The following is an 18,342-nucleotide window of genomic DNA, read 5'->3' as shown; positions in this document are numbered from 1 at the left end:
AATCAGAAAAGGAGACCCCAGTCCGAAACAAAGCATGTCTTTATCAAAGACGAGGTAACTAAACTACTTAAAATAGGGTCCATCCGGGAGGTCAAACACCCTAAATGGTAAGCAAACATAGTAGTAGTCCCTAAAAGGGCAGCAAACTAAGAATGTGCGTGGATTATAAAGATTTAAATAAGGCATGCCCCAAAGATTCTTTTCCTTTGCCTAACATTGATCGCATGATCGATGCCACGACCGGCCATGAGATCCTCAGTTTTCTCGTTGCCTACTCCAGGTACAACCAAATACAGATGAACCTGGATGACCAAGAAAAAACCTCTTTCATCGCTAAGTGTGGCACATACTGCTATAACATAATGCCATTTGGATTAAAAAATGCCGGTGCCACTTACCAACGACTAATAAATCGAATGTTCGAAGAACAAATATGGATAACATGGAAGTTTATATTGATGATATGTTAGTTAAGTCCCTACAAGCAGAGGACCATTTAAAGCATTTGCAGGAAACCTTCAATATATTAAAGAAGTACAACATGAAGCTGAATCTAGAAAAATGTGCATTCGGTGTCAAATCCGATAAATTTCTCGGGTTCATGGTATCCATCGAGGGATCGAGATCAACCCTGACAAGATCAAAGCTATCAAGGATATCACGGTAGTGGATAATGTGAAGGTTGTACAAAGGCTAATTGGGCGCATTGCAGGCCTGGGGCGGTTCATCTCAAGTTCGTCCAATAAAGCCATCATTTTTTCTCGTTGCTGAAAAAGAAAAACAACTTCACATGGACCCTAGAATGCCAATGAGCCTTAGAAGAACTTAAGCGATACTTATCGAGCCCGTTATTACTTCATACGCCGAGGGCAGACGAACGACTATACTTGTATCTAGCAGTATCAAAAATAGTGGTAAGTGGAGTCCTAGTTCGGGAAGAACAAGGTACGCAATTTCCAATTTATTATGTTAGCAGGACCTTAGGTGAGGCCGAAACTAGGTATCCTCACCTAGAAAAATTGGCACTCGCTTTGCTAAGTGCCTCTAGAAAACTGAAACCATATTTTCAGTTCCATCCTATATATGTCATAACAACCTACCCTTTACGAAATACAATGCACAAACCCGAACTCTCGGGACGATTGGCCAAATGGGCCGTAGAAATCAACGAGTATGATATCGAATATCAACCCCGAACAACCATTAAATCCCAAATTTTGGCAGATTTCGTAGCCGACGTAAATCCGAAGTCGAGAGAGAACTGTTGGTAAACTCAGGAATGTCTTCAAGAATCTAGACCCTCTTTACAGACGGTGCCTCGAACGTAAAGGGGTCTGGACTTGTCATCGTTCTGAAACCACCCACATGAATATAGTTAGATGATCTATTAGAACTGTAAAATTGACTAACAACGAGGCCGAATATGAAGCCATGATTGCAAGTCTCGAACGGGCCAAAGGCTTAGGGGCGGAGCTAATCGAAGCTAAGTACGACTCCCTTCTTGTAGTAAACCAAGTTAACGAAAAGTTCGAAGTCAGAGAAGAACGAATGCAAAGGTACCTAGACAAGTTACAGGTAACATTACATCGGTTCAAAGAGTGGTCTTTGAAGGACGTTCCTCGAGATCAAAATAGTGAGGTTGATGCCCTTGCGAACTTAGGATCATCGGTCGAAGATGACGAGCTCAACTAGGGGGCAGTCATACAACTCATGAGGTCGAAAGTAGAGGAAGGTCACTCCGAAATAAACTCTGCAAGCTTAACTTGGGATTGGAGAAATAAATACGTAGAGTATTTGAAGACCGGAAAATTTCCCTCAGATCCAAAAGAATCGTGGGCCCTACACACAAAGGCAGCCCGATTTAGCCTGTCCAAGGATGGAACCTTGCTCAGGAGAATGTTCAATGTCCCGCTAGCAATATATTTGGGACTGGGAGATACCGAGTATGTTCTGAGGGAAGTCCACGAAGACACCTTTTGGAACCACTCAGGCACCGAATCATTGGTTCGAAATGTAATCAGAGCTAGCTATTACTGGATCGATATGGAAAAAGATGCAAAGGAGTTCGTACAAAAATGTGATAAATGCCAAAGACATGCTCCGATGATTCATCAACCCGGGGAACTTCTGCATTTGGTCTTATCACCATGGCCAATCATGAAGTGGGGAATGGACAACATCGGCCCTCTTCCATCGGCACCGGGTAAGGCTCAATTTATCCTATTTATGACCTGCTATTTTTCTAAGTGAGTTGAAGCACAGGCATACGAGAAGGTCAGGGAGATAGAAGTCATCAACTTTATTTGGGACCACATCATATGTCGGTTCGGGATGCCATCCGAAATTATATGTGACAACGGGAAATAGTTTATAGGTAGCAAAGTGACCAAGTTTCTCGAAGATCATAATATCAAAAGGATCTTATCAACACCTTATCACCCTAGTGGGAACGGACAAGCTGAATCGACCAACAAAACCATAATCAAAACCTTAAGAAAAGGTTGACTGACGCCAAGAGAAAATGGAAGGAGATACTACCCGAAGCTCTTTGGGCATATCACACAACTTCGAAATCCAGTACCAGGGATACCATGTTTCATTGGTTTATGGCACCGAAGCTCTAATACCAGTCAAAGTTGAGGAGCCAAGTATCCGATTCTGATATGCAATAAAGGAATCAAATGATGAAGCCATAAATACGAGCCTAGAGTTATTGGATGAAAGACGTAAAGCCACCCTTGTTCGATTGGCCACCCAAAAGCAATAGATCGAGAGGTATTACAGATCGAGGGCCAACCTTCGATACTTCAATGTCGGGGACTTAGTACTAAGGAAGGTCACACTAAGCACCCCAAATCCGAACGAAGGGAAATTGGGTCCGAATGGGGAAGGACCATACCAGATTCTCGAGGTCATAGGGAAAGGATCCTATAAGCTCAGAATGACAAACGGAGAACAATTACTGAACAATTGGAACATAAATCACCTAAAATGATATTACTACTAAGGTACGATCCCATTTCATTTATTTTTATTTTTGGACTAACACTTGCAAGTGGCCGACTAGGTGCAGCACGAAGTCTTTAGGTTTGAAAGCACGCGTTTCACTCTTTTTTCCTTGAACCTTTTTGTCCTAATTGGGTTTTTCGGCAAGGTTTTTAACGAGGCAACAATTGATCGTGCTAGCTTAGAATTAAAGACTGATCACGAATCGGTGTCGAAGATAGCATTAATAGTATTCAAGGTTCCTCTACAATCAACCTCGAATACTGGGGGGCATTACCCTTGGATAAGCGGCTTTTGCAAGGAAATTACTTCGTAATAGAAGGGTCTCGATAGATAGGATTTGATGTAAGGGCCAAATGAAAAAATGAACCGCGCCCACATAGGTTGCTCGAGCCCTAGCATAAAATATGTACGCATGTATAACTATTTTTCACAAGAATAAAGAGAAGTACTTTCCTTGCAATTATCTTGTGTTTTAAAAAAAAAAGTTTCCTCTTTACATTCCTTAAAGAATTTCGTACTTTCGATCTCTTAAGGAAATGAGCTCAAGGGTCAATTATAACCAGAGTTCGGATGATCACTCCCTTACTCGGGGACTACCGTCCGAAAATAAACTCGAACAAATTGAACTATTAAACATCGGGGCAATAAGACCTCTTAGGCAACCCCTGAGTTTTAAAGGCCACGGCCATACCCACTCGGGGACTGTTATCTAGGAAAGCCTGGATAACTCCGAGAACCGTTCACTGGGCAACGCCCGATCTAAAAGGCTATTTCCATATTTACACGACTCGGAGACGTCCGAAAACCGTAACAAAAGATAGGCCTTCAAAAAGAAATTTTCCATAATTGGTTCTAAAGCTACCCTCGGTAAACTATAATCTGAGTTACTTATTATGGGAGAAAGTTCCCGGTAACACTGAACCTCCAAGATGCCTCAAAGCAAAATAATGTAAAGGTAGGGATTGTTCAAACTTACACAACCTAAGTTATTTTATGATAAGGCATTCCGACCTTTGTGAATACAAGTAATAAAGCAAAGGAAAAAATTTGAAAGCTGAAAGGGAAAAGAAAGCCTTGTGTATATTTACCCAATAATCTTTTTACAAAGGCCAGAATGGCTTAGTTCAAAAATTTACAATGGCCTAAACGGCCTAAAAAGATGCAAAAGAAAGCAAAAAATATAAAAGCGTAAGTGCCCTAGTCTTCATTGGAGGCAGCATCTTCATCCTCGGGATCTTCCCCGCCTTCAGACTCGCTTAAACTCTTGGAATCTTCCTCGGGAAAGGCCAGCTTCTGGGCCTGGCTTCTTCTGCTTTGGCATTCTCGATTTTAGCCAGTATATCGAAGCCCTGAGCATGGACTCCCTCGAGGGTTTCCCTTAGATCCTGCCACTTTGCATGATCCATCATGCTCTTGGCCTGCGCCTGGATGGCCTCGACGTCGACCTTGTGTTGGGCCACTTTAGCATCGGCTTTGGTATTGGTCATGGCCGCCTCAGATTTGGCCACCTCGAGTTTATTGGCCAAGTTTGCCTTATCAGAAATAGCCAAGTCCAATTGGGATTGAAGCTATTTGATTTTCTTTACATGCACCGAGGCTTTCTCTTTTGTAGCCCGGAGCTGGGTCTCGGCCGACTCCAGTTGTGCTTGGACAACTTCCTTTTTTGAGGCTAAGATGTCCATGTTTTTCTTGAACTTTTCAGCCTCGGCTTGTATCGTATCAACCTCTGTCTTGAGCTGCCCGATCTATTCGAGCCTCTCCCAGACCTACATGATCGAATCATTAGTCACTATCTCCAATTCCTCTTCACTATCGTAAAGCACTCGAAATACCTACTCGGTCATCTCGACATGTTCACTCTGAGCCACTTCTAAGTTGTCCCGAAGCTTCTCACTCAGAAGCTTGTAAGTATCCCCCTTCTCGGTGAGTTCTCGTACCTCAACCTCGTGCTCCTCCCGAATTCGGAGGAAAGCCTTATGATGCAATACCGAAGCCTGTAATCACGAACAAAGATGTTAGGATTATTTACAACTTCAAGTTTAAAATAAATAATGAAGTGACCCTCGAAGTTACCCAATTCAAAGCATGTTGGGCCTCATTAAATATACAAGGCTCTCCCACTGCATTCATCACGGCCTGGTCTTCCTCGGTCACCAAGCATCTAAGGTAGCTAGCAACCCCCATGGAGGCAGAAAAAAAACCCAAGCATCCTCCGAGATAGAAACGTTATCGATCGCCTATGGTCGGGGTTAATACTTAGGGTCGGGAATTGATCCACCAGTTTTAGGCTCGATGAAGACCTAGTGGAACCCGATGACGGTACCTTCCTTGGCCCCGGTAGGTCACCAAGCCCAGTGACATCTTTCGAAGCAGCAGACTCAAACCCATCCAAAAGGTCATGGTATGGGTTGCCCCCTGAGGACCCTCGTAAGAACGGCTTTCTAACATACGGGCCTCACGAATCATGGCACATGAAATCTAAGGGGACCCGAGTATATCGATCGCTCCAAGCTCGTCTCTCGTGGCACTTTCCGCTGCTCGAGAAGATTCGTCCCAGGTCTCTCTCTCGACCCCCTTAGCTTGGGGCAGAATGGCCTCAAACCCTTCTGGCTAGAAAGCTTCAGCCAGAGCTCTCTCACCTACCTCCTCATGTCGGGATAGTTCAACTTTAGCACCCGTTGGTTCGAGAACTTCTTGTACAGTGACACTAGCCCGCACACGGGCCACCAGTTCGGATTTATATTCCTTTTATTCTTCTTCGAACTCATCCCTTAATAGATCAACTGAGTTCGAGGGTAGAGCGCCAAAACTCCCTTTGGGTTTGCTGGACCTCTGCTTCGGCTTTTTCTTTTCCTAGTTCAATAAACTCGAGATCATTTTTCTCTTCTTATCTTTACCCTACTTTGGAGCACGGGGATCGAGAGGCACATCCTCATCACCGGATGGAGGCCTCATAGCAACGTCTTTAGGGAGACCTACAAAAGAAAAACAGAGCTGATAAGAATTCAACATTATATGGAGAAAATTAAACAGTATTGAATCGGAGGAGAAAACTTACCATGGTTATGGGCCTCCCATCGACCCTTCGATAATTCCATCCAAGCACGCTCGGAATATAGTCTCTGTGATACTAGGCCCTCGACCCATTCCTTGAGTTTAGGAACTACGTCCGACACCTGGGCCATGACTGCAACACCAAAAACATCGATAAGGAAGAAGATAAGAGGTAAAACAACAAGATTAAACATTCAAGGCGAAGTACTACTTATGATTCGTATTCTATTTCTCAGGAAATGGCATGTCTTCGGCAAGGATCAGGTCGGAAGTCTTTATTCGAACAAATCGGCCCATCTAACCTCGGTCCCGAGCCTCGTCTATACTTGAGAATGGGGCCTTGCTAGCCCGACGAGCAAGCTTGATCATCCCTCCTCAATAGAGTCGGGGACTATAAAGACACATAAGGTGATCGAGGATAAAGGGACATCCCTCGATTTTGCTTACAAAGAATCGGAGGAGAATCACTATTCTCTAGAAGGAAGGGTAGATCTGGCCAAGGGTCACGTCATACCTCTCGCAGAAGGCAACGATGATAGGATCTAAGGGACCCAACATGAAGGGATAAGTGTAAACACTTAGAAAACCCTCCACATGGGTAGTGATCGATTCCTCGGGCGAAGGTACCACCATATGCTTATCGAACCAGTTGCAATCCTATTTAACCTTGGTGAGGAGATCATCGGTAATTGTGCATATGTACCTCAAGATCGGCCACGTCGATCTGGTATCGAAGAGGTCATATCAATCATAAAATCATCAACAATAGGGCACCCTGTCGGAACTAATTCCTCAAGGTGATGTTCCGCCATAGATCTGTCATCGGCGAGCCGTGATGAAGAGGCGGCCTCCTTTTGTGGTACAGTCTTAGAAGTTTTCGCCATTGTAGAACAGAAGAAAATGGATTTAGAATGGTATATGGTTTGCTGAGAATTCAAAAAATTTGGATGCAAGAATTGCAAGGCAAAGGGATATCCGAAAAAACAAGAACATGAGGAGCTTTGAACGTAAAGTTTGAATAAAGGAAAGTTTGGGTACTTATAGTTTGTTGGTGACAGTTCAGAACTCATAGTGGCCGATCAACAACTGGCGGGCATTTAATGCCTTGGTAATTGGACCGACGGGACGCTTCGGTATCCATTTTTTCCTTACGTCATAGTCGGGTATCTTAGTGACCTTTCGCCGCTTACGTCATGGCCCATCGAGATGGGATTCGGAAGTTCATATCATTTCTCGTCATCCTCTATCCGATAAACGAGGGGACTATATGTATACGGTCAAAACCGGGCTCGTCCTTTCTGTGACTAATCGAGACTGAAATATTATAGGTCAAGGTTCGACCTTGTGTTTTATCGAATCATGGTGCAAAGTTAGATCGTTGAGCTCGTGACCCAGAGACCGATCAAGATTGAGATCAGCCAAGATCAAGACCGAGCAAGATAGAGATCGAACAAGATCGAGGAAAACTTACCAAGTCAAATAATGGAAAGCCGAAATATCCGCAATCGGGCGAGGATCACGGTGGTAATCCCGGCACGTATCAAGAAGAGGCCGATTAATGAGCTAATCAAGAGATTTCTTACCTCATATAGAAATGTATCAAGAGTAGCACTCCCCTACTATATAAAGGGGGTCTGATCATTTATAAAACACATCACAGTTACGCAATACAAAGCAATATAATGTCATGTTCTTTCATTATCTTGTTACTCTGTTCATAGGTCAGTTGAAACATCTTTTGGTTCAAGGGTGACTGAACTCGACAGCCAAGACTGTTCGATTCGTGTGGTTTGCATTTATTCTTTTATCGTCAATTTCATATTAATCTGTCTTCTTAATTTGTGCCAAGTTATATCACGTATCCTTAAAACCGCGTATAAATTCAATTGTTTTCTGATTTTAAGGTAAACACTCTTCTTCTTCATTTATTGTTTTATAACAAAGACGTTTTATTTTTATAACTTTTTTTTTGTAAAGAATATCTCCAAGTATGAATCCAATGTCTTTTCCATTTTAAGCATGTGAAAATATCTTGATGGAAATCCACCGATACTTGTGATAAATTAGCTAAAAAGAATTTTTAGGAGGATGAAGAAGAGTGAAAGTGGCTGATATCTTCATATAAGGCAATCTACTTTTATTTCTTTCGTACAATTAGAAAGAAAGCAAAATAAAATATGCATTTTTCGTTCTTTCATTTTTCCAGGATCTAAATAAAAAAGATGTTTATTGTCCTAATTAGTTTGTATATTAAGGTATAGTTGATTTTAATAGTTTATTCGGAAAAGATACCATCCATTTTTGTTATCTCTTCTATCTACTTCATTCATTATTAAATAAACGAAATAATTCCTACTACTCTACTTTTGGTTTCGTCCCGTTTAACAAATATAGACCATAGAAACGTATTGGAAGCTTTCAATGATTGATTTGAGGTTTTGTTCGTATATGGAATTCTATCTTAGAAACGAAAAGATGGGCCATTTAAAGGGTGAGTGTGGTAAACTTTCATGGAAAAAAGGGGAAGCAAGAAATTTTTTGTTGAAAGAGATGGATAGATGGCAAACTCCATTCATGTGAATTTTTTAATGGTTCCTCACCTGGTGTTCGGTATTTGCTTAATTCAAATACGTGATGCATAAGATTCATTAAGGGGGAAGCGCTTCAGAATTATTTTTCATTCTCATATCTCGATTCCGAGACCTCTTATTAAGGATAGAGGGATCATATTCATATATTAGTATACACCTCAATTTTTGGGTACTCCCTCCGAGAGAGAGGCCAAAAGATCTCGAGAGTCTGGCGGTGCCCATGCTCCAGCTGCAGTTCGACATGATAGGGGCTATGAGATAGTTTGACTCGGCACGGAGTTTAAGAAGAAAAAAAAAACTTTTGAAACTTATGGTCTTAAAAGCTTAAGGGGTAAAAGCTTTGCGAACCATAATATTTGTGTGGTTATAAAAGCAATGAAGAGTTTAAAGTTGAATTATTTCTAAATTTAGAAATGTGTCATTTATTTTGGAACAAACTAAAAAGGTAAGTATCTCATCTAATTTGAAACGGAGAGCTGTATTTATGCGAGTTTGACAAAGTATACTCATCCAGACACAGAAGAAGAACCACATTGTCAAAATAATTTAATTATGATAGTGAAAGTCGATTAATTTAGGATTGAAGCACAGTTAATTGATCAACTGTACGAGACAAACAGATATGGATATACAATTGATAGAGTACTATTATAAGAATGGATTAAATCAGTTAATCCCAACCAACCAAAGCAAAAACCATGATGCTGAGTGTAGTGTTAGAAGGATTATCAGTTTGGATCTGGCAATGTGAATGAGGGTATCATATCTCTCGAAAACTAAATGATTTGTATGTGTTTAATCATAGTGCTTAGTTAGCAAATTACAAAATCATAGATTCAGCCCACTGTCAATGACTCATCAAACATGTGCATATCTGAGTATACACATTGAAGATCCAACAATTTTGGTCTATCAACTTCGAGATTTTTATTTTAAGAAGGTGTATATTTACTGATCACATGGTAGAAGAGTAAAGTGGTGTTTGAGCTTTTGTTTAAAAATAATTCCAGGAACAATCCTTTTGAAAATCTTTGACCAATAAAAATATGTGAAATGTTTTAAAGAATATCACTAAGCTATAAAAGACCAAAGAAAACCTTTTTAAAATATTATCCCCTCCATTTATGTGACACTATTTCGTTATTAGTTCATTTAGAAAATAAAGATACGTTTCTACTATATTAAAAGTAATTTAACTTAAAAAAAATTATTTTACCTTTAATGAAAAGCTTTATAGACACACAAATATTATACAAGTGTTATGATATCTGTAATACCAAAATTTTTAAAAGTCCCGTGACCACAAAAATACTATGGTTTATTTAAAATACAAGTTACCACAAAAATATTATAGTATATTTAGAATACAAGTTTCAAAAGTCTTCTTTTCTAAGTTATATAAATTGGAATGGTTCTTTTGTAAGAAAATGCGTCTAAACAAACTCATTTTGGTTTGGGTTTCAAATCATGAAAAGAGGCCTGCTAAGTATGGCCCTGTCCTCCCATCTTCAATTTAACGACCCATATGGTATGGGACCTGTTCGCCAATTACCAAACCATTTAGGTAAAATTGCATGCGGCGTCCTATTTGGTCGTCTTCATTTAACCTATACCTATTTTTTTAAACTTTTAACTTGTAACTACTTTTTAAATAAGTTCAGCCCCCTTTCTCCTCCTCCTCCTCCTCCTCCTCCTCCTCCTCCTCCTTCTTCTTCTTCTTCTTCTTCTTTCTTCTGCTACTGTTGGTGCTACTATGGAACTTCAGTTATTAAAATTTCGTGTAGACATATCTGGTTCAATGATAAGACGAAAATTTTCTTACACTACTGTATTCCAGTCAAGAAATACGAATGGATCTGCAAGTGGTCATTGTTTGGCACCATGTCCTTTTTCACCCTTAACTTCAGGCTAAAGTGAAAGCAATTCACCACAAATTTAGCATCTTGCCCATGACAAGGAAACACCAAGTTTTGTATAGTTGTATGCAATAAGAAATAAAATGTCCATTGCTTATATAGTGCTTAAGTTTTTACAAATAAACTAAATAACTGCCAGTTACAAAATAAAAACTTCAGCTCTAGAGCTGAAGTTCGCCAGTTACAAAAACAAAAACTTCAGTAATATAAATAGAGAACAACTTCAGCTACTATATATGCTTAAGTTCAGCAATTACAAACAAAAATTTCAGCACACTTGGTTCAGCACACTTGCTACTTCAGGCCCGTCTAATAGAATGCTGAAGTTTTGCGTGATTGTCTTTGCTACTTCAGCCCCGTATGCTGAAGTTATGCGAAAAAGCGGGTACACTTGCAATTTTTTTTTTTTTTGCAAAACGGGCACAAGTTAAAACGTGACACAAAAAGCGGGTATAGATGAAAATCCCCCACCATTTAGGCACAAAGTAGAAAAGGGATTTTTTTCATTCCTATACACTATTGAAAACGTTATTACCATAAATGTTCATGTTTAGTAAATTACCCTACCTACATAAGTTTTGTTTACAAAATATATACATTCCACCTTAAAAAGCTCTCAATCCATTATTAGTGCCTTCAATGAAGGGATTTAGTTACACCCTTTTCTTTTTTTTTTCTCCTCTCTCCCCTCATCTCTCCGGATTCTGTCTTTCTCCTTCATTTTCCACATCATGCATCCAACTAATTAGAAAAAACATAAAGACACAATTAATTTGGCATACAGAAAAGATAGTCCTCTTCTATATATGATTGACAAAAGCACTCGAGTTGAACAAATAAGTAAAAAAAGAAAAATCTCACTACATGTCATTGTTATTTCTGTACAAAACACCGCCTCGCATTGGCCAGCCTACTTCTTTGTGATATTTTGTTAGGTCTATTGCGACGGGTTTCATAACGCAATACCCATTTCTTGAACAAGAGCTCATCACATTCTGATTATTCATCCCTCTCTTTACACTACAGTTGTGGCCACCACAGCTCGTTTCCACCACCACCCTTCCTCGTCTCTTACTCTCCATCTCGTACCGTTTCCTCAGGCTTTGGCTTTTGATAATTTCACTCACTCTATGCTTTCTGTGTATTGATATTGGCATGGCCTCAAGTCCCATTAACCTACTATGTAGGATTAACATAGTAAATAAACATTAAGTGGGACATAATTGATTGAATATTATGACAAATGGTTCATGTACCACAAGTTTGTCTAGTTCATCTAACCTCTCGTTATTAAAACAAATCAAATTTTGGGGGTGTATCAATGCTCTTCTTGTTCTTCATCTTAATTGCCTTGTGCCCCTGCAGTAGATATGGAGGACAAAGAGCCAATTTTGTCTACATTTTGATTAAAATTTTGTGGGTATGGGCAACTGGTTCATCTATTGCGTTCAAAGGCGTGAGAAAGTCGCAGGAATCCCTAAAGCTGGAATTTTAACGTTTGCCAACTCTATAGGAACCGGTGGTATTATTCTTCATTCTTGATAACATGCAATGAAGACACCTTTGCCAAAGCCTCTCTCACCTCCCAGTTATACACAATTATAATATAATACCACTTAAATACAATTTTTATGCAATATGTCTTTTGTATATTTTGTATTTAATTTATACATAGTAAAAACAAATTTCATACAACTAATTATATATTATACAATTTATCTACAACTTTCACACATTATTTCTACCCAGTTAAATACAACTACAATAACATACAACTTAAATACAAATTTTATACAATATGTCTTTTGTATATTTTGTATCTGATTTATACATAGTAAAAACAAATTTCATACAACTAATTATATATTATACAACTTATCTACAATTTTCATACATTATTTCTACTCAGTTATATACAACTACAATATCATACAACTTAAATATAATTTGTATACAATGCTGTCCAACTTTCATACAATAGTTAAATAAATAAAAGAAAAATATATAAATAACATAATACAATTTTTCTACAATTTTACTACAATTTCTGCATTATAATGTATGTCATGTCTTCTTCTTCGAGTTTCAATCTGAAATTCAGCCAAAACCAAGTCTAATCTTCACCAAAACCCCTCAAAATTGAGATATAAATTCCAAACCATATTCCCAATTATTGCAACAACACTCAATCCAAACAAATAATGATTTTTAAAAACCCAAATCCGAATTGAAAGCTTCAAAGCTTTTTAATGGCTGTCAATGGTAGAATTGCTGATCTCTTTTCCTTTGTTTTACATTACTGAAATTTGGGATTGAGAGATAGAGAGAGACATAGAGAGAATTCTCAATTCTTTGCAACAGCATCCAATCCAAACAAATAATATTTTTTGAAAATCCAAATTCGAATTCAAACTTCAAAGCTTTTTAATGGTTGTCAATGGTGGAATTGCTGCTCTATTATACAAGATACGTGGGGAGGAAGGAGGAGTGGGATGTGGAGAGAGAAACGTGGGGGAGTAGAAGATATGTTAGAGTAATTTTAGGACACTAATTATTATCATTAATTCCCTTAAAATGTACATAAATGGTAATAACAATTATAGTAAAGCTTGAGTAGGGAGGGTAATATAGTTTCATATAGTGTATAGGAATGTAAAAATTCCAAGAAGAAAATATAGTATATGATAGACCATTGATAAAGTACATCGATTTGGTATAAATTAACATTGGTTGCAATTAACTTTTTACCATATATAAGTCAGGTAAAAAAACAAGTCGGGACTTTGAATTTAGAGACTACTCACTATCAGTGGCGGAGCCAGAACTTTTACCGAGTTTCAAAATATTTTTTAAAAAAATAGATACATCGAAAAGTTTAGGGGAGTCAACGTATAGTAAATATACATAAAACAGAAAAAATTATCTAATAAAACAATATAATTTTCCGACAAAAGGGTGTCGATTGACATCCCTTGGTTGAATGTGGCTCTGCCACTGCTGGCGAATAGTATAATTAAAAAAAAATCGGAAAACCTAAAAAGAATCCAAAGAAGCATATTGTAATGACTTTCTTGTCTTTGAGCATTGTTATAAAAGATACATAATTATAAAGAATCCGAGTTTAATTCATTGTGAATTTCATCTACCGTTTTTTGACTTGCATCTTCAAAATAAATAATGTTCGTTAAAAACCTTGATAACATTTTCTCCTTTTGATTTGCATGTATTGAATGGCAGCACATAACAAGCGGAATCATATAGGAGTTAATGGAAATAAAGAAGTCTTTTGTTTTTGTAGTTAAGGGATATTTATATCGTTGGCATTTCAAGAATTAGTAGTGATTTTCATGCTTGAAGCGTTGTGGGAACTCACTAGTGAGACCAAAAGAAATGGAAGCCCTCATCATCCATCCAGGTGCGGAGCAAGAAAGTTTTAAGTTTGGCCAAACTCAATCGCTTTAATCTTTTTGTATTAGAGAATCTATTAAATATGTATAAAAATTAAATTCAAAATTCAGTTGTATGCTAAGACTTGATGTTATTATCTTACATTTTAAAACCATAAAACTAAAATCATGATTCTTGCCTATGCATCCACCTGCTAATTTAGTGCATCTCTGACGCTGTCCCCACTTCTCTTTGATCAGCCGGCTACTTAATTTGCCGCTCATCTAACTCAAAACACCATGGACCGTATTATAACTAATTTCGCTCGATGACTTATTCCCTTTTTTTGTTGTCTGACACCTATCGCACTTACGATAATATTTCTTTAACTTCTAATGAGGACTCGAGTGCATATGCAGTGTGAGGGGAGTTATGATTTTAATTTTATAGATTTTGAATTTTAGAGTGACGACACTAAATCTAACAAAATATAGAAAATTGAAGGAAAAAGAGAGGAAAGGTACCGAAAAAGAGAAGCAAAAAGAAATAGGCTGAAGAAGGAATGAAGGAAACCAAATGGTTACACTGCTATAAAACTGCCAAAAACCATCCAAATCATACCGATCGAAATCTTTCGAAAGTGAAAACTGACCGAAATCGGTCGGAAAGAGTGTAAATTGATCGCAAAAGTCAAATAACCAATTTTAGTTAAATATACCGACGTCATCGGTTGGTAAATGTGGTCCCATAATATCGAAATACTGTATATCTGACATATTTCACATTTTCGATCGAAATCGGTCGGAATATGGTCAATCTTTGACCAAAAGCTGGTCAGACTTGTCTATATGTACGACAAAAATGTTAAAATAAAGTAAGATTCTCTTTTCCGACTGATATCAGTCGAAATACTGAATTAATTTTTTTCCGCCCAGGTTAACTAATAGTATAATTTTTCCAAAAAGATTTGATGAAATTTCCGACCGATATACATCGGTATTAGTGGTCAAACATGGTCAACATTTACAGATTATTATGTACAATCTACATATATTTAACATCCTAAATTATAATATTTTATACACACACACATATCAATCATGGGATTTGACGGAGTATATGTTGTTGTTGCTACAACTTAAGTTTTAATATAGTACTACATCTTATAGCACTATACATTTTGGTTTCAAATGTGTTCTAGCGTGTTGGATGTTGATACTTAGACTCAATCGCTCACACATTAAAACTCAATATTTAATTTACTAAGGCCGTCAGTATGCTCGAGCGTCTTGTTAGTTAAAATCAAGAATTATGCATGTTCTAGGTTAAATAAAGTGATAAAAAATATATCATGGGTTAATCGAATATAATTGAATTTTTAATTGATCCGCTGGTCAAGTATCTTAGCAAAGTACTAATCAGGTGATCGACAATAACTAGATTATACAATCGATGTTCTATGTGAGTGCCTTGTATTGTACTGTATTATTTGATGAATATAACGTTTGAATAGATTGTATCGTAGTTTCATGATGTCATGCACCAACAATATGAAGAATAAACTTATAATATTACTAAAAAAAAGATATGGAGTAGAATTATTATATAAAAGAATAGGGTAAAGGATTAATATGATTACTTAATAATAAAGAAGGGCAAGATGAGAGAAAAAAATAAAGTAACGATGACATCACACCAAATACATTGGTCCATAAAGTGACATTTTTTGTCATTACGTAACAACGAATTCGTAGAAACGCTACAATAAAATTTAAGTAACAATTTAAAAAAATATTATTTTTAAAGTAACAATACATTACGATACAATAGGTAATCCAAGAAGCTGTAATGCGCTTGAGTAGTGCTAAAAGTCAACTCATATATTGTTATGTTAAATTATATTATATTATATTAGTATGATTTTATTTATTTTCTAAAAGTATACAAGGACGTTCCTGCCATGAAAAGTATAGGCAATTTTCGTTTTTCAAGAAAGAAAATTCTTAGTTTTTGTTAGAGACAATGCGTACCTTAAAAGACGATGACTTTCTTATATATAGTGCGTTATATATAAGAAATAAGAAATAAGAAATAAGAAATAATATTAGTTAGGAATTGTTGTTTTCCAAGAAGTGGGTTTTGGAATACTTATAACAAAATTAAAGTCGGAAATTCCATTGCTTGCTCAGTGATATGTAGCAAAATTAAAATAAAAACAAAAGGCGCCACACTGGACAAAACAAAACCTCTTCCTACCCCTGAATTTCCTAATTCTATAAATGACGGCAATGTTGTTCTAAGTTGACGTCCAACGACTTCTCCTGCCCTACGCGAACATTATTCTTTGGAATATTGACCTTCGAGGAAAGGTAGAGTCTTATCCCCTTCCCTTAAATTTCCACAAGTATTCTCTTAGTCTTTGTTTATGAAGATATATAATATATATATAAATATATTATCTTTTTGAAGTAATAATCTATATACTTGGTGTATAATTTTTGACTGATGAAAATGGCATTCTTTTCAAACATGAAGATAAACAAAGGAGGAGTAATCTGGGAGACGATGAAGCAAATAAGGGAATTAGTGATGCTTCTTCTGCTAGCCTCGTGTTCAAAATTAACAGCAAGTACTACGGTATGGATGCCGATGTGGCACACAGAAGAGAAACCTGATAGCTATTGTTTGAGCTGGAGATTGGGTGTGGAAACTAACAATATACGTGCATGGCGAACTGTACCAACTCATTGTCTGCGTTATGTTGAAAATTATATGATGAGGGGGCAATATGAACGTGATGTTGAATTAATCATTGATCATGTTATGGATTATGTGAATGACGATGTTGTTCTTTCTAACGATGGCCTTGACGCTTGGATCTTAGATGTTGATGACACTTGTCTCTCCAATCTTTTTTATTACCAAGGGAAGCGATTCGGGTAAGTGAATTTCCGATCCTTTTTGTTGTAGATGGATCTTGTTCTTTGGGTCTTTGTTTTTGGTGCGTGATACCATTTGGGAACATATTCTAGTCATATTAGCACGTTTACTTTTAAGTCCGAATGTGGCGTAGCTATTACTGTTATCTTTTCTTTGATTTTCATATGTAGCATAAATGTAATGTAGGGTTGATCCATACGATCCAAAGGGATTTCATGAATGGGCATCAAAAGGAGTTTGCCCAGCAATTCCTGCTGTACTAAGATTGTACAACAAATTGATTGAATGTGGATTTAGAGTATTCCTTGTCACTGGTAGAAGTGAATCCACACTTGGACAAGCCACCCTTTACAATCTCCACAACCAAGGATTTCTTGGCTATGAACGTCTAACTTTAAGGTATTGTCTACTCTACTATTGTTGGTCATGCTGAATTTCAATGATTTAGGTTGACTATTTAAGAGAAACGTTCTTATGATTTTCTGATGAAATTGCAGGGAAGATGAGTACGAAGGAATGAGTTCAATTGTATATAAGTCAGAGATAAGGAAAAAGCTGGTAGGAGAGGGGTACAGGATATGGGGCAACGTAGGAGATCAATGGAGTGATCTTCAAGGAGAGTATATAGGAAATCGAACATTTAAACTTCCCAATCCCATGTACTTTGTCCCTTAAATGGGGAAAATTAGAAAAATTGAAATGTCATTGTTGTGTGAAAGCATGGTCTCTTGACATAAATAATACTAATAATGGCAGTGGCGGATCCAGAATTTTAAAGTGATGGGTGCTCGCTAATAAAAAATCTGAAAAAAGAGGAAAAAAAGTTTAGTTATGGGTGTTCACTCAATATTTATCTAACTATTTTTATAATTGCCTATGCAAATTTACTAAATTCGGTTAAAAATAATGGGTGCTCAAGCACCCATAAGTATCCATGTACATCCGCCACTGAATAATGGATATTTCATTTATGTAAGATAGTATAATTGGTTGAAATTTATCATTATTGTTATTACTCGATTCATGTCCAAGATAGTATTTTATTTTAAGCATCCTAACTTCTTTCTCTTTAGGTGTAAAACATTCATTCATCTACAAATATGGATGTTTGATTATTAACAGCTTCTTTGTTTTTTTTTAAACCTGATATATATATATATATATATATATATATATATATATATATATATATATATATTATACTACTTATTAATAAGAAGGAATAAAAGGCACCTCAAGGTCAACACGTGTGCTTCTTGGAATTATAATGTGAATTGAGAATACTTTTGTCATTTCATTAGCTAATCTTGGCATGACTGCTCAGCTGTGAGCTTAACATTTTAAAATTAAAAATAACAAACTAGCTAAATTACTGGAAAAGTTGGAAGAATTTTTAAACTCCAAAATCTAACAAAATGAAGTAAATTCTTCCTTGTCATCAAACT

At 37.1% G+C, this 18,342-nt stretch overlaps 1 protein-coding gene across 2 annotated transcripts; it reads left to right on the top strand.

The window, feature by feature from the left end:
- Nucleotides 1-16,230: 16,230 nt before the first annotated feature.
- Nucleotides 16,231-17,667, top strand: LOC104231948 (acid phosphatase 1). Of its 2 annotated transcripts, XM_009785028.2 has the most exons (4): nucleotides 16,231-16,326; nucleotides 16,493-16,896; nucleotides 17,084-17,296; nucleotides 17,395-17,667. In XM_009785028.2, the coding sequence occupies exons 2-4, from the start codon at nucleotides 16,523-16,525 to the stop codon at nucleotides 17,570-17,572; spliced, it is 765 nt and encodes a 254-aa protein (XP_009783330.1). In that variant the 5' UTR covers nucleotides 16,231-16,326; nucleotides 16,493-16,522; the 3' UTR covers nucleotides 17,573-17,667. The 2 variants fall into 2 exon arrangements, with proteins under 2 accessions (XP_009783330.1, XP_009783329.1); XM_009785027.2 differs by lacking the exon at nucleotides 16,231-16,326 and having other exon boundaries at nucleotides 16,420-16,896.
- The last annotated feature ends 675 nt before the right edge of the window (nucleotides 17,668-18,342 follow it).

This window comes from Nicotiana sylvestris, chromosome 7 (genome assembly GCF_000393655.2).
Source record: "Nicotiana sylvestris chromosome 7, ASM39365v2, whole genome shotgun sequence".
Classification (NCBI taxonomy): Eukaryota; Viridiplantae; Streptophyta; class Magnoliopsida; order Solanales; family Solanaceae; genus Nicotiana; species Nicotiana sylvestris.
This window is presented reverse-complemented; position numbering and strand designations above follow the sequence as displayed.

Bases quoted from the DNA above. Each gene is read 5' to 3' on its own strand.
- LOC104231948 (XM_009785027.2), top strand. From the start codon at position 16,463: ATGAAAATGGCATTCTTTTCAAACATGAAGATAAACAAAGGAGGAGTA. The intron at 16,897-17,083 runs GTAAGTGAATTT...AATGTAATGTAG, and splicing joins TACCAAGGGAAGCGATTCGG to GGTTGATCCATACGATCCAA. The intron at 17,297-17,394 runs GTATTGTCTACT...ATGAAATTGCAG, and splicing joins TATGAACGTCTAACTTTAAG to GGAAGATGAGTACGAAGGAA.